Source organism: Electrophorus electricus, chromosome 4 (assembly GCF_041902795.1).
Source record: "Electrophorus electricus isolate QZ-2024a chromosome 4, ASM4190279v1, whole genome shotgun sequence".
In the NCBI taxonomy this organism is placed as follows: domain Eukaryota; kingdom Metazoa; phylum Chordata; class Actinopteri; order Gymnotiformes; family Gymnotidae; genus Electrophorus; species Electrophorus electricus.
The window spans coordinates 15,005,514-15,024,973 of NC_137500.1; the positions used below are offsets into that span (position 1 = coordinate 15,005,514).

The 19,460-nt window shown below is 41.8% G+C and overlaps 1 protein-coding gene across 2 annotated transcripts in view; it reads right to left on the reverse strand.

The window, feature by feature from the left end:
- lrig3 (leucine-rich repeats and immunoglobulin-like domains 3) overlaps positions 1 to 19,460 on the reverse strand; it is a 45,411-nt gene that overhangs the window by 2,801 nt on the left and 23,150 nt on the right. The window contains exons 1-18 of one of the 2 annotated variants that reach the window (XM_027023008.3): positions 17,913 to 18,363; positions 13,062 to 13,133; positions 12,872 to 12,946; positions 7,513 to 7,647; positions 7,106 to 7,249; positions 6,696 to 6,839; positions 6,267 to 6,410; positions 5,254 to 5,397; positions 4,185 to 4,265; positions 3,986 to 4,057; positions 3,801 to 3,872; positions 3,268 to 3,431; positions 2,684 to 3,013; positions 2,235 to 2,516; positions 1,404 to 1,874; positions 1,024 to 1,182; positions 726 to 866; positions 227 to 484 (exon numbers count right to left, since the gene is read on the reverse strand). In XM_027023008.3, the coding sequence (XP_026878809.2) occupies positions 227 to 484; positions 726 to 866; positions 1,024 to 1,182; positions 1,404 to 1,874; positions 2,235 to 2,516; positions 2,684 to 3,013; positions 3,268 to 3,431; positions 3,801 to 3,872; positions 3,986 to 4,057; positions 4,185 to 4,265; positions 5,254 to 5,397; positions 6,267 to 6,410; positions 6,696 to 6,839; positions 7,106 to 7,249; positions 7,513 to 7,647; positions 12,872 to 12,946; positions 13,062 to 13,133; positions 17,913 to 18,115 (3,091 nt within the window). In that variant the 5' untranslated portion in view covers positions 18,116 to 18,363. Of the gene's footprint in view, positions 1 to 226; positions 485 to 725; positions 867 to 1,023; positions 1,183 to 1,403; positions 1,875 to 2,234; positions 2,517 to 2,683; positions 3,014 to 3,267; positions 3,432 to 3,800; positions 3,873 to 3,985; positions 4,058 to 4,184; positions 4,266 to 5,253; positions 5,398 to 6,266; positions 6,411 to 6,695; positions 6,840 to 7,105; positions 7,250 to 7,512; positions 7,648 to 12,871; positions 12,947 to 13,061; positions 13,134 to 17,912; positions 18,364 to 19,460 lie in introns of those variants that run through there. The other variant, XM_081712595.1, reaches the window with a different exon arrangement.

Consider the following 19,460-nt stretch of genomic DNA (forward strand, 5'->3'; position numbering starts at 1 on the left):
AAGAACCATGAACATTTTTAAAAAATACACAAAAATAGCACAAGCACAAAAAGGCCCTGAGCCTTGCTATCCCAAAGTATCTAAAAAATAAAGAGTGCTAATCTGGATGTAGGTTCTTGCTTTCTTAAATTACCTCATTTAAGCACCGCAAAAAGCCAAAGACAGCAGAGACAGTTCTATGCATACTTGACGAATGAAGCTGATATGATCTCAGACCCTGACTCACCCATGTACAAGCCGGAGGACAGCCGGGGCTGACCACACTCCGCCCCCTCACACTCCCCAGGGCAGAGACACTCGCCCGGTAGCTGTGAGGACCCATGGAGGCCCCCAGTGGGCAGCTGCATCAGCAACCCGGGCCCCATGTACTCAAAGGGATCAGCTGCTAGGTTGGGGGCCCAGGTGTAAAAGTCTCTCTTCTTGGAGCTAGGCAGGGAAGCGCTGTATGAGTCCCTGCAGACAGGCCGTTGATCTGCAACGCAGCCTGGGGAGGAACAAACAAGACTGTACATCAACACACAGAATGGGAGAGCTGGAATATTTTAAAATTACACAATGTTTTGATCTGTTCCAGTACACAGGCCTGTGTCATAATGCATATTAAAGAATCACATCCATCACATTAGCACCAAACTAATTTGATCATTACTTAGGGAACTGGATAAATCAGAAAGGGCAAACAGTAAAAATAAATAAATCCAGCATGCTAAACATTGTTCTCTTACCTGTGTATGGGTCTGTAGGCTCTGGACTATACATATTGCCTCTCCTCAGCAATGAGCTGATTGGCCCTTGGTAATGGCAAAGCAGTGGGTCAATGGCTGCCTCCATGTCTGCTTCACTTCCTGTGTCCAGCTGGCAGAGACCTGTGCGTAACAAATACACCCATCAAATAATCTTATTTAATTAGGAAAACCAACCCAAAAAATATGAAATAATCCAGCACGTCATGCATGACAGGCCATGAAGTGCAATTGGGAAAATATGGACTCTTGTCCAGCCATGGCATGAGAGTTATTTTACCATTCATGTCTTTAGGCTGCATGTAGAACCCTCCCATGGAGGAGCTCATGTACTGGTGGCTGCTGCCGCTTTCAGAGGGCACGTAGCCATCCTGCCGCTCTGCCAGAGTGCCCTGCGAGGACAGGTAGCTAGGAATGTCTGCTGGCAAGTTGGTCTCATCTGCACAAGGCACAACAGTTGGTCAATGAGCCAGCCACATACATTTAATGAAGTGTGCCATTAGCTCAACAAGTTAAGTAACCATTCGGATTAATAAAAATACCTCAAATGAATCATTACTGCAATGTTGCAAGCAGCCCACTTTCATCTAATGAGATTTTTCATTGCCATGCAGATGCATATTTTCTCAACTAGTTCAACTCAGTGGTTATGATGCTGACCTGTGTTGGTGACACTACAGTCTTCGTTGCGTCTGCGCGTGTGGTAGATGATGACCACCCACACTAGCGACGTCCCAACCACACAGCACACCACTGCGATAATGACGATGCCCACGGTGGTCCAGCCATCCTCCTCTGAGCCACTGCCTGAGCTGAGCACGCCACCACCCGTCTGGCCTGGGTCGCAGTTGGGGTTAGGCAGGACGGCCAGGCGCACATTGCCTCTCTCTGTGCCCAGGGGATTGGACATCTCACAAGTGTAGGTGCCGGCATCACCCTCTGCCGCGTCCACGATGATGAGCAGCTGGTTTCCGGCAGCAAAGAAGTGGCGCTCAGTGACCACTAGGGGGCTATCGTCCTTCGTCCAGTTAAGGCGTGGTGGGGGGCTTCCTCCGGCGATACACTGGAGCACGGCTGTCTCGCCTTTAGCCACTGTGCGGTCCATCAGTGGCCGTAGAAATGAGGGCGTTTCTGAAAGAATGCCAGACAATAGGCCACTGTTAAAGAGTAACATCAGACCTTCTGCCAATCTGCCCACTAAGCTGCACTAATTTTCAAGCTGATGAATATGATTTAGGCTATGTAGCTTTCCAGATCAGACAGATGTTTGACATCAAAGATGGTTTGACCATCAAAGATGTTTCCAACAGATAAAGTGATTGCAGTTTTTTAAGGCATAATACACGTTATTCAGAGACTTTGCATAGCAAAGCAGGTAAGGTAAACTATGAAGTCAGTTAATAGAAATGGATTTAGTGATTTTATACAAGAATATTTGCTCTTTTTTGTCTCTCCCTTAAGCAGGAGCATTCAGAAGCAAACTGTACTTACCCAGTACGGTTAGCGTAGCGTTAGCAGATATCGCTCCAGCTGTATTCTGGGCAGTGCAACTGTATACACCAATATCCTCTGTTTTCACATCCACAATGAAGAAGACGGCATCGCTGGGCATAACGTGCATCCGCCGTTCTCTGGCGGCCGGGAAGTCAGTCCCTCCGTCTTTCTGCCAGGCGATCTGAGGACTGGGATGCCCAGTGGCAGCACATTCTAGCCGGGCCGTGGCTCCTGCACGGATGGTCAGGTCCATGGGCATTTTGGTAAAGGATGGCAGCACTGAGGGAAAAAGATTAATGCCTTATTAACAAACATTAAAAAAGAAAGCAAAAAACCAAAACAAAAACTATTTGTTAAATCAGCATCCTTCCATAAAATCTTAGAAAACCAACTAAACTTCTTACATACTGAATTACTGTACTGCAGGTTTCATGTTCAGCACTTACTGTGAACAGTGAGCTTTGCCTTGGCAGAGTAGGTGGAACCAAAATGGTTGGAGATGACACACTGGTATCTGCCCTCGCTTGAGGACTCCACGTAGCGCAGATGCAGAGTGGTCGTGTACTCAGTGACCTGGCTGGCCTCGCCCCCTGTTGAGCGGACATGGGCCTGGTTGTGGATCTCGGCATCGCTCAGGACCTCGTTGTCTTTTTTCCAGGCAAATGTCATGGGGGAGTCGCTAGAGCTGGCTGCTGAGCACACAAAGCTCACGTTTGTGCCCTTGATGGCTGACTGCGTCTCTGGCTGCACTGTGATCTGGGGCTTGGGGAAGTCATCTGTTAACAAATAAACAGCAAAGATTTTAAACACTATTCATTTTTGAGATTTTCTGGCTCCATACAAAAACCCTGACAACAGAAGAATCAATGTGAGGGAGAACATGTTTTCAGGAGTAAACTACCAAGTCCCCCTTACCAACAAAAAAATCTTTAAAATGAATTCTTTTCCATGACAAATTTTCCACGCTGAGTAATGTCCAGCTTGAACACATCCAATGCACTTGGAAAATAGGTCCTGCTTGTCTACTCACCACACACAAACTCGTCGTGGTTGATGGCGAAGACGCTCTTGGCCTTCAGCGGCTGTGGATGGGCGCAGCTGGCGTTGACCAAGGGCAGGAAGGCGTGCTCTGCCACCCACTGCGGGAACCACTTCAGCTGGCAGTCGCACAGCAGGCTCGAGGTGTTCAGGCGCCTGGCGGAGCGCAAAGCATAACAAGAATGAGGCTCCGCTGGCGAAAAATCCAGAGTGGACCGAGGGCAGCAACCGCTGGACATTTGAGCGGTCTTGGACTTGGCCCAACAGACTATCACACAGAATACAGTTTAGATTTACAGGTAACAGTTGAAGCACTACAACATCAGTCAGCCTGAATATGTCTAAAGCAAGATATTCTCAACCACAAAGGAGTAACAATATAAGCTTTTACTCCTGTTAGTCAAGCATTTTTTTGCCCTTTGTAACCACTGACCCCCCAACTCCATCAGAGCCACATAATTCCACAGTGAAATAGTACTCTATCCAGATGTACCACCAAACTGGTTGGAGAGAAGTCACACTTACAGCTCCTCTAGTTTCTTCATCTGGGAGAAAGCGTTGCCTTGAATGGACATGATGGCGTTGTTGCTCAAGTCACTGAGTTATTAGAAGGCAAAGAAAAGTGGTTACACAAACAGCAACTACCACAAAGCTGTTTAAAACAGTGTTTTGGAAAGCACTGAGCACTCTGTAGCACTTAAGGTACTCACAGCTGCTCCAGCAGGTCCAGTCCAGTGAAGGATTTCTTAGTAATGGATCGAATCTGATTCCCTTGAAGAAACCTGAAACAGAGTCAGGTAAAATTAGAAACAAACATCACTTTCCCATATAAAAGCCTTAAAGATGTCTTAATTCATGTAACATTATGTGAAGATGTAATTACAGAATTTCGCAATCCCAAAAACTCACAATTTTTTGAGATTGTCCAGTGCAGAAAAAGGTCCATTCATATCCTCAATGGTCCAGGAAATTTCATTGTATTTCAGGTCCCTTTAGACAGAGAGGGCAAGAAATCAGAGAAAAATCACATGGTTAAATTCCACACCCTGAAACCAGAGCTGGCAGGACTCATTAAACCACTGCCTGTGTTTGTGTGAAGGGAATGGAGACAGAAATTAACTCTAAAAGATCCACAAAAACAAATATACTCACCATTTATCAAGCAAAGGAAAATGTTTGGCTACTTTAATCCAGCTTTAACATTTCCATACAACTACACGTACATAAATTGTTTATAGGTCACATAGCCCCATAAGTACTTAGGCAAAGTTTTTACAGGTTAGATTGCACAAAAGATTTGAGTAAACCATATTATACTATTAAAACGTCAGTAAACAGATCATAATTAAACTGAAATAAAAAGACTTAAACAGCAGGCAGTCTTAGCTTAAACATACTTAAACTGTACTGAAGTGTAGGTCCATTCAATAAAACATCAATTAAGGAAATAAGCTAAAACCCATTTCCAGCATAGTCTAAGGTTGGATCAAGAGCTCCTATTCGACCTTCCCCACTGTCCTCGCCCTTTTTAACTGCTTTCCAACAGCTAGTTTCATCCTCTGCATGCCTAGTTACAAATCACATGCACACCCCCGCCCTCCCATCCATCCACCCGCCCTTTCATGACCTTCATGCTCCATTGCCATTTGGTTCTGTTTAAGAGTAAGGCCCTTGGAAGGGTAGATGGTGGGGTATCAAGTTTCTGAAGTCAAAGGTACACCATAGGTATTTACATATGTAGTGAAACCACAATCTGCTAATCCCAGAAACAAAGAAAAAACTGCATGTGGGATGCTTGACTTATAGCACTGCAACATCTAGCTAATAATAAAGACAAGCAGGAGAGCGAGACCAGAGATAGCTGGAGTGGCCCAGGTGCCATGGCAGACAGCCAGGGCTTATACCTAGGGCCTTAAGATATTGCATGGACAGAGTCGCCTGCCTCTTATCTGCCCCCAGAGTAAATGGCTGCACTCACAGCGTGTCCAGGAGGGGAAGGCCGCGGAAGGCGCCGTCGGCAATGAAGCTGACCCGGTTGTGGGCAATGGAGAGCTGTCCGAGCACGCTGAGGCCGGCAAAGCTGCCCTCTTCCAACCGCGCCAGCTGATTGGAGCTCAGGTCCCTGGGAGAGGTGAGAATACGCAGCCCACTGAGATGTGGCCCAGGGAGACACGTGTGCCAATACTATGCAACTTCAGCTTGGGGATCCTGCTTAAGAAGCTTATGCAAGGTTGACATCTGTGGGCAGTGTTGATAAAAGTATTCAATAAAAACTACTCAGTATTTAAGAGAAATATATTTTATGAATGTATATAAAGTAATAAGTTAATAATAAAGTGTTGCCAAAACAGCCACAATACTAAGAAACACTGGATCTCATGCTTAAGTAGTGTTCAAGGAGGTATTCTGATATCTAGGCACCTGTAATGCTATTAAATACAAAATGATTTGTCATTGTATCATAAAAGAAATATAAGCTAGAAATATGCAAGTTAGTGCACATTAATGACTACTAGCATCACTATTATGATGCCTTTTCCAAATAATCAGAAAACCATTATATACAATTAGCTTCAATCTCATCCTCGAAACAGCAGTGAAGAACAATGAAGAAGAGAGAGACAGAGAAAAAAGAGAAGCATCCTCCATCGGAAACAAGAACCACACCACTGACCCTCTCAGAAGTGACTAAAACAGGTTATGTCCATAAAGAACCCAAACAAAATTACATGACATTATATTACAACTTACTCATTATCTACCCCCTGTCCTCCCCTCCCGCGACTTCCTTCTCATATTCGATGCTCTAAGAAAGAGGTCACTGACCCGCCCCAATGTTATTGCTTTGGCAGACACAAGACTAGGTAAGCAAAAACCTGCAAGAGCAGAGGAGAGTGAATTTAAAAGTGTTATGAGGAACAGGAGGAAGGGCAGACTGAGAGAGAGAGACAGCGAGAGGGAGAATAGGAGAGCACGGATCACGTCACTTACAGCTCAGCGAGTTTCTGGCAGAACTCCCAGGCATCGGACCTGATGCGGCTGATGGCATTGTGAGCCAGGTGTAGCTGTTGCAGGGTGAGCAGCCCATAGAGCCATCCCTTGCTCACCTCCGTAAGGTTGTTGTACTCTAGCTGCCTGCTCGCATGTGCACACACACACACACACACACACACACACACACACACACACACACACACATTACTCTTCCACTCCATTCCTGTGTACTTGCGCCATTTATTTGTGGTGATTATCCAATATTCATTTATGCATCTTTATAATCATCAAGGCAAACACATCAAATTAGCCAACTAAATTCCCTAAATTCACATAACCAGTCAAAATCTGCCTTGCTTAGTAGCTAAACAAATCAGCTTTGATTAGCTATGCACGCGGTGGTACTGCAGCAGCTCGGCCACTCACAGGACTTCCATGCTGCTGAGACCCCAGAAAGCTCCATCCATCAGCCGGACCAGGCTATTCCGCTGCATCTTCAACGATCGCAGCTTGTGCAGGCCATGGAACGTCAGGCCCTCTACGCGTCGCACGCGGTTCCTGCTCAGGTCCCTGCCAAACACAGACATTGCATGCTTTTACCGGGGGCACTGGTATGTCTGTGTTCTTACTGGGATTATTTACTGGACTCGGAGTTTGGTGTTACATCATTTCCAGATCTAACCAACACCCTGCAATCCAAAATTAGCAAACAATGGTAAACATGCTAGCAAACACCAAATATGACATGTTCTTCTCATTTGTGAAATACACTGTCGCAGCAGCTTTGGCAGTCTATGGCTATTAAGGGGTGGTGTGGTTTTACAGAAGCCACTTACATGTGTTGAAGACTGGGGAGCTGGAAGATCTTGGCAGGAATGGAGCTCAGACGGTTCCTGTTCAGTCTCAACACCAGCAGTGTGTTGGAGAGACTGTTAAAGCAGCCATGCTCCAACACAGAGATACGGTTGTTATTCATGTACCTGAGGAGGCAAAAATACAAAGCTTAGCACTGAACTAAGGAAAAGGTGAGATACACTTGTTAAAAATGTCAGTGATTACCACATCAATCTCATTATCAAAGTTAGTGCAGGAGTAATCTCAACTTTTCTTTTTTCAAAGATTTGTGAGTTGACATCAGAGTTTTGATCAGTTTATGATTACACATGGTAAACATAGCCGAACTACTAGAAATTTCCATGGCCTGAGGCAAGTTGTGCAGTCTCTGACAGGAGAAACCACTCACAGGTTTTTCAGGGGCAGAGATGGGAAGGATCCAGCCTTCACTTCCACTAGGTTGTTATTGCTAAGGTCCAGTGTCTCCAAGGCGACCAGTGGTTCAAGCTGCTCCGGCAATAGTGCCAAGATCTTGTTGTTAGCTCTGAAAACAGACGGTCGGTGGGTTGAATTAACTCCAGAAGAAGCCATTTCAATAACAGCGGTCAGCCAGCTCGTGTTTCCACACACACTTGTGGAGAGAAGGTGTTGTCTCACTTCAACCATACCATAAAGACATGAGCTTATGTTGCCCTTAGTCATGGATTTGAAGAATTCCAGGCTGTGTGTTGGAGTGTGTGTGTGTGTGTGTGTGTGGAGTTGTGTGTGTACTACAGACAAACCCATGTCAGCATGTCATGCAACAGGTCAAACAGCAGACTGCTTGAGTGCCGTGTCATTTTGTTTATAAGGTAATTACTTACAAGGTATTTAAAAAAAACTGCCAATTACTTGGTTGATGAATACCATTCCCTCAGTGAAAGCACGCTATGGCTAAGACCAGCAATTTCCTGGGTTGCACTCCTCCTAAATTGCAGTGCACGGGCTGCCTCAGTTATAAACACAGGCTGTACAGTGCTGCCTTTGTGTGTGCGTGTGTGTCTGTGTGTGTTTTTATAAGTGAAAAATGGGGGCGGGGCAAGGAGGAAAAAAAACTTGCCCCAATATATGTCTTTAAACCTCTGTTAATAAATGCCTTTGGATTAATAAGATGTAGTGAAAACGAATTTGTAGACCTAAAAGAATGTGGAAATAAATTTTAAATCTGACTTTAAAGATTTAATATGATGTTAGGGGGATAGTACAAAATGTTTTTTTTTTATTTTTGCTGACCCAAGTTTGTAAGGCACAGCACATTTTGTTACCAACTTTTTGCTTCAACCTATCCAAGGGAGAAAATGAAGGTTGGCTTGAAACAAAACCAAAGGCATGCACACGTGCACGCACGCACGCACGCACACACACACACACACACACACACAGGGAGGGAGAAGAGAGGGAGAAAGAGAGCCTGCAAGAACATGCCAGTGTAGTCCCTCCTCTTGGCAGCCTTGAAGCTCAGAGGCTGGGTAGACGATTGGTGGGTTTGTGGGGAGGGGAGTGAGGGTACAGACCCTCTACAGATCCCCTCTCAGCCCAGACTTCATCTATAGTAGTTCCAAACCCATTTCTAGACATTAGGTGAGACCCTAGCCCCAGCCTCCTTTGTCACCTGTCTCTCCCACCTCAGTTTCTCCCCACTCCTGCTCCTCTAATGCTCAGAGAAAAGAAAAAACAAACAGAACATAGCCCAGCTGTCAGCAGAGCCACACCACCCACAGAAATGCTACAAGCTGGCCCTTTGTGTGCAGATTTGCACAGGGCTTTGCATGCATGGCGTCCTGTGTGTGAGCACACAAAAGGGACACACACCACCTGGATCTCTGTTTTCACCTTTCCTCCTGGCTGCCGCCAAGCTATGGGCTGTCCTGAATTTCCAGTTTTTCTCTCAAAGACAGAATCACACAAAAAAAAAGAGATGGAGGAGGGGGGCATTCTGGGCCTTGTAAAAGCCCTTTTGACTGCAGGCCTTGGCATCATCGGTGGTGCAGTTTGTGCCTCAGCCATTTTGGTGAAATACTTATCTAACCAAAACAAAACACCATGAAATGCCTTTCCAGAAGGGACAATGGAGTTGGTGAGATACATCCAAGATACAAGATCAAAATGTCTGCACAGAGCGCTGTTTTTCTCACCAGTTTGAGCCTTTACCACTCTTGATTACCTGTCCTCACTGCTCGAAATGTGGACTGACCAGGGGCAAATCAAACTGGAACATCAAAGTTTCTTTTCCAACAAGGCCCTGGGCCGATATTCTGTGCCTGATATCACTTACCTCTTTTGTGTTTTTAAAAACTGCACTACACTGCCGAAATGGAGGAGGCCGATTGCTCAACACACTTCTGACATTCTGTACTACATCAAACTCCCTCCACACTGAAGAAAGGGGCAAAGCTCTTAAGAGTGGCTTTGGTTTTTTTAACCCCTTACTTTCTCTCCAACATCTGCACAGAGATCTAATGAGAGCTTTTCAAACCTCACTGTGTGTATAGGTGTGTGTGTGTGTGTGTGTGTGTGCAGAAGAGTTCCAAACCAGCTTATCTGTTCATCTCCCCCTCCTTGTGGTCCAGGGTGCAGGAAAACAAGTGCCGTATTGTGCCTTCCTAATGCGCACACTTCAAATTTGTTCAGTCAATTTCTAACAAATAAGCTCGTTATGCATCATTACTTTAATTGTTTCAGGCCGTGGCCTGTCAGTGTCAGTTGTGGCTACCTCCATTTTTACACACACAAAAATTAACAACTTACTTGAGTAGTATTTATGACTCAGAACAGTATTTATGGTAAATGTAGGCCATAGCTAAGATCACTGTTGAGCTGGGAAACTATTCTATGTAGAAATATGACATTTATGATGTGTGTGATGTTAAATGCACACATAATAAAGCCTACATAAAATATATTTTCACTGAGGAGAATGTGGTTTTAAAAAATCACATCTCATTTTTGGTACTAATTCAGCTATTAAAAAGAAAACATTTTCTTGCGCAAAAAACCTTGGCTTGAAATCAGATGAGATACACACAGAGCCACACCCGCCTGTTGTGGACACAGAAAACCATCACTGAATCAATTAAATTTTGTCATACTTTCCCAATTAAGTCAGAATCGCTTCGGCAACTAAATTAATGAGATGGCTACGGATGAGTCTTCCAAAAACCCCCCGTCCATTTTTATTAAGGCGTACACATCCACCACTGCCCCCCTCCCCCATGGGTCACAGCAGGCTGGGGAGGGGTGAGAGAGAGAAGAGAAATGCTGGAGTATCGAATGCCACTTAGTTCTTATTTAAACAGTAAGGCAGACACAGCGGCAGCTCCCATCGTCTCCCCTGACCCCAGAGCTCAGAGAAAAAACAAATGCCAATAGCTCTACAGCTGGGAGCAATTCACTCATCATCATTTTAATTAATTGAACAATTTCCATGGAATTTGGTGGTGTGTGTGAGAGAGAGAGTGTGAGAATGTGTGTGTCTGTGTGTGTTTTCCCCAAACCATTCAAATTATGCCTGTTTTTGAAGTTAATTGAAACCATTCACATTATTTAGTAATGTGAATAAATTATTGTAGCTTGTTAAAGAATGACTGCTAAAATGGTATGGTAAAGCATATTTTTAAACATTTTACTTTTTTTAAACTGGCAACTGTTGGACTCTTCCTCAGTTGCAAACATTTTAACATCTTAAAAAACTTTTTTAATTGTCCTCATAATCTTGGCAAAAATCTAAGAGTTATCTTGTATTGGCATTTTTGAGCATGGCACAACTAGTTGACATTAAAATACACTATCCTATTAACTGAACCTTAAGTAGGCTTTGTATGCATGTCGCTAAACAGCTAAGCACTATTTCTGCATAACAACAGTGCAATAGTGCAATTCCAAAAATTAAAAGTTGGTACATATTCCCTCCTTACAGAAAGTCTAAAATGAAGCTTTAATGCAAACACACAAAATGTGTTTAATTATTAACATTTTAAAATATGGAAAACAACAAGGAATAGGAGAGCTGTAAACTACTAAGATTATAATAGCATTAATATGGGCCTCCATTCAGATTTAATGTGCTGCTTTCTGACATACAGTGACGAGATGCACACTCTCTTCTGCTGGCTCAGGCAACCATGCTTCTTATTACAGGCGCCACAGCAAGAGAAGGAGTCATCAGATGGCGTTGCCAAGCTCTGTTCTCCCGCCAATAGGAAATACCACACACACACACACACACACACACACACACACACACACACACACACACACACACACTCCCCCACACACGAAAATCACAGATAGATTTTCTACTGGGCCTTATAAATTCTGGATTTTAAAAACACTGTGTGTGGTATGGTAAAGCAAGTGAAGTAAGAGATAAGTCTGTCACAATAAGAGGTGAAGACAGTTATCTTATGCTCATTCACAGATGAATCACTTCATTCTTCTTTGAAACACTGCTATTGTAGAGTGGAAGGCCATTTTCACTCTTCTCATACTAAACAAAAAAACCCCCATTAGTTTAAACTTTCAGTTATATTTCAGAATGATTCAGAAACGTTTACAGAACCGATCTAGTGGGAATCAAGAGAAGCCTGACAACTTTCTACTGTTAAGCCAACGATGCTTTCATTTATGCTTTCAACTTGGTATGCAGCAGTTATGCCTATGTGTAAGTGTGTGAGAGGGAGAGTGTGTGACTGAGTGAGAGTGTGAGTGAGTAAGAGAAAGAGAGTGTGAGAGAGAGAACAGACCAACGTGGGTCCACACCTGAGCAGCCTTCGGCAGTAGTTCTGTCTCATGTCACAACATGTTAACTCTGAGTCATGGGATGGATATGGTGTCTAGCCTTTGGCTGCACTTTATAACTGTATATGGTGTCTAGCCCTTTGCCTCATCATAAATTATGTGTCAAAGGATTAAACTTCAATTTATACCATCTTAAATTATCTGATACGCATTAATGAAGCTTAACCACACACACCCCTAATTGAAAAAAATATAATTACTGGATATTAATTTATCAAATGCACCTTTTCCATTCCATCAACTGTTTTTTGCGATGCCTTGGGTTATTATTATTAGGAATCAATTTTAGATGTTAATTTTAAAAATTCTTAGCAAATTCTCCTTAGCATTTTTTACTATGGAGTTAGGATTTCCTATCCTAGTACATTATCCAAGTATGTTAAGCTGTCTCCAAAAGGTTCCATAAACTCTTAACAAAAATGTCAATAGATTTCACCATATTCTTTTTTAAATAAAAGGCAGAAAAAGCAGAAAAGGTTGCTGTTTTCTTATATTTTAGTTCATTTATCAGTTTTTAAAATGTATTTACTTCACCAGGTTAACAATAAAGTATAATGTTAAAAATTCCAAAGTCTAAAAAAAATTATGTCAAGACAAAATAGCCCAAAGTATTAATGACTATGCAGAACAATATAATGTCAATCCATGACTAGACTATGGTCAATCTCTGACCTTGGCCAATCTGTGACTAGAGACTCAGCAGCAGGACACACAATACTGAGAAAAGAGACAAACTTATTACTAACAAGTTGACCAAAGTTGTAACCAAAGTTGTCAGCAATGGTGGATGAAAAAGGCCTAACCCGACAATTATCCGTGCAAGGACTACAGCGCTCAGCCGACCCAATCATAGCCAGGTGACAAAAGTGACGAACACACAAACAAGGCCATGAAAGAACACAGCCTCTGGAGGAGAGAGGCTGCATACTCACAGAACAAGAGTGATGATAGTCTTGGAAAGAAGGCCAAAATCTGGTATCATCTCCAATTCATTATTATTCAGCTTTCTGCAACATGAACATAAAGCAGTAATTTGACAGATGTGGTACACTGGAGAGAAGCTGGAAACATGGTGAGAGACAGGCTTGTTCGTTTTCAATACAGAGGAGAAAGCATACTTACATTTCACTCAGATGCGGCAGACCAGTAAACAATGCTTCAGGAAGTGTTCGTAATTTGTTATGGCTCAGGTCCCTGTGAAGAAGAGGCATTTGTCAAATGTGGACAAAATCATAACATGGTGCCTTTAAGCGCAAGCTACACAGATCAGCTTTAGAGTCAGATACATGAGGAAGAGTTTCCATTGCACTTGATAAAAGCTGGTCTGAACAACAATGTATAGAACTGACCGGTCACCAAGACAAATCAAGCATCTAGTCCAACACTATTTGTGTTTTTATTTCTTCACCCTAAAAAGATATTCCAAAGAGATGCATGCAATTTATGCACTTACATTCTCATTCCTAGAGTTTTCAGTGGATCAAACAAATTTTCCATGTTACTTTTTTTTTGCAGACTTGGGATTAACATTTTATGTTTAAAAGATGACTGGGAAATTTTTGCTAGGTTTGAAAGCAACTTTCCACCACCATCCCTGAAACATTTATTTATACCATAAATAAGTTTACCATACACGAGATTACCTTTGTTATCCAAACATGTTTTCCCTTCTTTTTTCATTTGACCATATAAACTCTGATATTGTATGTGTCATTCTCACTGAAGAAAAAGCTATAGCGCAAATCAAGCTCCTAGATGTTCTGAACTGGAGGATTCAGTGTTTTTTTTACTCCAATAACATGGAGTGTTGAAAATTCAGGTGTCATTCTGTCACAGTACTATAGGCACCTGAGATGTAAATTTTGTATTCCTAAATGCTAGACATCTCAAAAGAAAAACCAAAAACATTAAAGTAAAGTGACCTTGGGTTACTTGAAATGTGTAATAAAAATATAAATTCACTCATTCATACCAACCTGCCTGGAACATGGTCTAGGATCACAGAATAGTCCATCAGTGTATGTTGAGTTTATCATCATGTTAATGAATAGAATTTGGGCTCTTCTCCTAGAGCTGCTTGCCTTCTGCAGCCTTGGTTCTGTACACTTACATCCAGCAGGCTATCAAAACGGGGTTTGGTGTAGCTTGCTCAAAACTGACTTACAGCTGGAGCTAGTCATACGCTCATTGTACCAAACACGGCTGACATATTCTTCTTTGCATAACTGCACAGTTCAGTCAGGAAATAGCCATTTTCTCCATTCCTGGGAAAGATAACTGCCCCATGTCTCTGCCTTCCCGCCCTTTTTTCAAACCTGGGGAAGGTGTTTGGCTTTGTATTGTAACTGTAGTTTAGCAGGACAATGCTCCAGATTCTGACTGCTCTTCCAGGGTCCCAAGGCCCAGGCCTTCTACACAGCAGCATGGGGTCCACTCTGCTGCTGTTACCACTGCTGAATGCTTCACAGCTGGTCATTTGCATTTAATCAGCTGGTCCCAGAAGTGACTTACAATACCCACTCTGAGGCATCAACAGGGGAGAGAACACTCAATCGCTTGAACTAGATTCAATTTCTCAGAGCAATGGCCTACCACCACTTTTACCTTATTCCTGAAGTTATTATTTTTCTAATACTGTAGCTAAACCAAGAGGTCAAGCTGTTAAAAGGGTTGCAGTATAACAGTTATCCTGGCTGCGTTAGTTTGTTAAGATGAAAACGTTTTCTAAAGTGTCGATTCCCATGGTGATAAATCTTAAGCAGGCCACCAACTGATATGGGACACAGTGGAAGGGAGAGACTGAAATCGAAGTGCCACTCTCCCCCCAACCCTTTTTTTTTTTTTTTGCAGCAAGCAGTGGAAAACAGGCCCTAAGGAGGAGTAGGGCTGGTGGAGCGAAACGAGAAAGAATCTGTGCTGAGCAAAATCTGCACTGGAGATTCTGACACTGCGCTCCATCTACACTGTGGTGCCAGACCCCTCAGCTGGGCCCTTCCCTCCCCATCTGGACTCCATCATCATGAGCACTGACCGGGTGGAGGGGGGTGAACAGAGTAACTAGCCCTTAATCTGTTCACAATGCAGGGGAACGGGGGCTGACTTAAGTTTCTATAAGCCCCACTTTCCTTTTTCTCTCCCCCTTCTTTCCAAGCCAGTTTCTTTTTGGCCCTCAACAAGAGTTTTACTGGAATTTCATATGTGGTAAACAAGAAGGATTTACAGACATCAACTATTCTTGAATCATGACCCCATTTTCCCCCATTTAAGAAACAACACACAGTGTATAAACCACGCAGGCCTTCAATTGAAATATAACGGTACACATTGTTTTCCAACAAACAGAAAACAATCATAAGTCTACAGGTGAATCTATAAACCTGAGTTATAAAAAGCTACTGTAACACGATAAATCAGGAACTTTTATAGGATCACAACATTGTGCATGCCTGTACACTAGGAACTCCCATGGGGAGAGGAGTTGCATAGAGAGAGTCAGATAAAGTGGTGTGTTTATCACACTCATGCTTCCTCTGGAAATTCATATCGTAAGTGGATCAGATAAAAACTCTGCCACATGTGTATGCTTCTGACTGGACTCTTAGTCACTGTGAGTACACAGCTGGCGGTGCCAAAGGAATGAAAGAAGCCAACATATCCAGCCTTTGTTATGATAAGATAGGCATGCCTGTGCTCATGTGTTAGTTTATAGGACACTTGGGCCTGCAGTATAATCAGAGGGGAGGGTCACTGAGAAACCAAGCGTTGATCTATTTTTTCTTCACCTTCACAAGTAGCAATACTCATGGCCATGGCACAGTTTGCCCTAGTGTTACATCACAATCATACATTACAGCAGCTCATTATAGCACTGACAGAGTGGGAAAAGGTCTCTACCAACACATGTGAAATATGAACGTACCAATCATAGTATTCGCTGTAGTAGTCCAAGTTGTTTAGGTTAGTAAATCATAGGCGTGCAGTGTAGACATAATACAGTCTCATCATGAAAAGCTCTTGATAGCTCATACTCTTCACAGCAGCCAATAGAAGAAAATCTTTTCCAAATTTAAATCACATTTAACCATATTTAAATAAACTTTCATGCTTAAAAATGGAAATTTGGATTAGCTAAAATATATTTCTTCAGTGTATTACATATTTATTACATCTTTCCAATTAACATCTTTCCAAGCAACTTTGGAATTTTAGTTTTTATCCTTTTATCCTAATGTTTGATACATATATGTTTGTAAAAGTAAACAGTTTACACATCTGTCTATCTATGAATTTTCATTAATTTAACAGTCATTAAATGTAGCCATTTAAAAATTCTAAATGTGATAAACCAATAATTACATTTCTTACAGTACACATGCTAGCAGATTAGAACTAAGCACAGTTTATCTTTCCCCTGTATTTGTCATGCTGGTAGGCAGAATGGGGTTGAGGTCTCGTTTTCTCCTTCCCTTTCTCCCTGCCCCACCTCATTCCCTCACCTCCCTCTGTGAGAGTTACACAATCAGACCTCCTTAATGGCTCCCAGCGCCAGTTGTGCTTAGCTGCTAATTCAGCAGAAATAATGAGTCCCGGGAAAAACAAAGGCCTGGCCCAGTGAAGGCTTTAAGATGTGTCGGAGAGTCGCTCATAAATTAGCATGGTGCAGCACAAGGAATTTTTCCCCCTCAGCTGTGGCTGATTTTCAGTGGTGGAGTGAAAGGAGGGGCCTGCTTCTGGCATAATAAACTTTCCAGACTTTTTTGCCGTGATGCCAAACAGTTATGCACAAAAAAAATCTGACAGGGCAGATCCAGCATTTTGGACTTAAACCTAATTTTTGTTTTTATTTCCACATCTATAGGCATGTCAAGTAAGGAGTTATTCACTTAAGCAGAGGTGTTCAAAAAGAGTGTAAGAAAGTGTAAATGTCTGTTTAATGAATGTTTGGCTTTCTGATAAACTAATATAAAGAACAAAAGTTGCATGTGTAGCATGTACAAAACAGTGATGCTAGTTATCATTCATGCTTACTGAAAACATATTTGTGAGCATTTTAGTGACAAATTACGCTACATTTTAAAATAAATAGAGAGTGTTAACATTTTTTAAAAATATGGATTATTTACTATAGAAAAGTTCAGTGATGGTGAGCACTGTTGAAAAAAAAGAGTGTAGATGACACAATCGCTAAATATGTTCTCCTCCAAATGTTAATATTGATCATTCTATTACATGTCCTTTTCAAGAGATAACAGGGCCCTACATATGGTAGACAGAAAGAAAAAAGAAAGAAAAATAATTAACTGACAGAATGGGCCACTTTCCTAAACACTGTAAATATAAGCGTTCACACGTAGAAGCGCATTGTTTGCGCAGTAACCATATCAGTAATCAGAACTACTATAAGAACATTAAAACCTCGTTAGATTTGTTTAGAATGCCACTGTGTATGCCCTGTTTGATTTGTTTTTATATAAACACCAAACGCGTTGAAATAGCAAAGAAAATATCACACACGAACTGGACAGCCCATGGGACATGAAATAAAAACTTTTGGCTGACTATCTCGACCTTTTCTGTTAGTTACACCAATTGTGGATGGTTTGGACAAAAAAATTGTTTAATCGCTGCTATATGTACAAAACAGTGTTCGCTATAAAGCAACAAAAACGATATGTCTTTATTTCGTAAAGTATAAGAGATGGGCCCTTATAAGGCGATCCATTTATTTTGCAGGGAGTCGAACGAGCGTGTGTTCACAATCTCACAAACACATGCGATTACGACATTGTTATACGTAGTGTTTCAGGTTAATTATCTAAAACGAACACAGAATGGCTTTTAAATGCAAATTTATAGCTAACACAAGTTTTCGACTATTTTATCTGGTTATAATTGAGGAACTTAAATTGTAATGCATGCTTAATAAAACCAAATAAACACATAACACACAGAAGTATGCAAAATGTAACTTACAATTGAGTTACCCATGAAGGAAAGGTCTTTGGAATTGACCCTTTTGTCAGTCGGCTACAGTCCAGTGAAGTACCGATACATGTGCAAGATGTAGGACACGGATCTGTATTTTCAGTATTTCCAAGTATGAGTTCAGCCCAACTGAAGAAAAGCAAAATGACTGCATACTTCGCAGCGCTGAGAGACTGCGTTGCAGCGGACATTTTGACACAGTAAAATCACTTCCAAGCCCTCAGAATCAGTTCTTATTCTGTTTCGTACGACCTATCCAGTAAAGGTCCAAATTCCAAACCAACACCATAAAAGGCGTCGTTTGAATTTGAAGGTTTACGTAGGCTACGGATATGCTTTTCGTTTCCAAATAAACAAATGCGGCGTTATTAGTCCTGCACCTCCGTTCCCCCCATCCTCGTGAAACTTTCGCTCCCAACTTTTCCACTTCGATGTAGTTGAAGAACATTGACCAACATACCAGACTCCCACGGAAAGCACTCCTATTGGTTGAGATCAACTATACTCCAGCAAAGGTAGCGCTGTGGGGATTTCTGGGAAATGTAGGTTTGGGCTATGGAGTAAGATAGCAGTAGAAGCTAAAAAAGACAACGCATATTCTGCGACTGCGGGCGATTATTCTAGAGTAACAGATCGTACAGTGTAATACCAACCGGGAACCTGTTCTAAGTCTAAAAAATATATTGACCAAAAGCTAATGATGATAAACTGCCATTTTCGTCTGTGATTGAAGATATTTTCTGATACTCGCCATGTAGCACAAACAAGCAGCAATGAATAAACTGGGTTTGCTCACTGGCTATATTTTAAAATGTAGACTGCAAAACGACTGCGTATGATTATTTACTGAAAATTATTTTCAGTCCAAGACTAACCCTAATTGTGTGTTGAGAACCCAGGGTTTAGAGTAGTAACACTTCCTACAGCCATCAGAGTTTGGGGATATTTTTTGTTCTCAGGTAAAGTTGCACAGAGTACTACACATATATTCAAGCACTTATTGACTTTATCATATTTGCAGTTTGGAGTGAAATTCTTTTGTAAACGGATGAGTAAAACGTTATTTAGTTTGTTTCTGCTTTCAGCAGTCAGTCTGCAGACATTGAGATGTTATTTATATCTGCACATACAGCTGATATAAGCTATAGTTCAAACATATAAACTAGGTTAGTACTTGAAATCGGAACTGTTTGTATTAAGCCTAGTTGGGTCAAAATTCATTCTTTCTTTTAAAAATATATTTGCACAAAATACTAGAAGATGGTGGTGTTAGGGGGTGGATGAAATATGTAGTCAGGTGTTTGTGAATTAATGTATTTATTTTAGTTTATTTAGAGAATTTAAAATAAGATTTCAAGATGATTGCAAAATGAATGAAATTGCAAAATGTTTTCTGCTGCAAATAAGTGAGAATTTACAAGCAGAATTTTCACGAGAATTTATGATTTACAGAATTACTGGGATTTAATTGTGATGTGTGTATATGATAGACATTGTTCATGGACAATTGGAAAAGATTTATGTCAAAAGGTATGT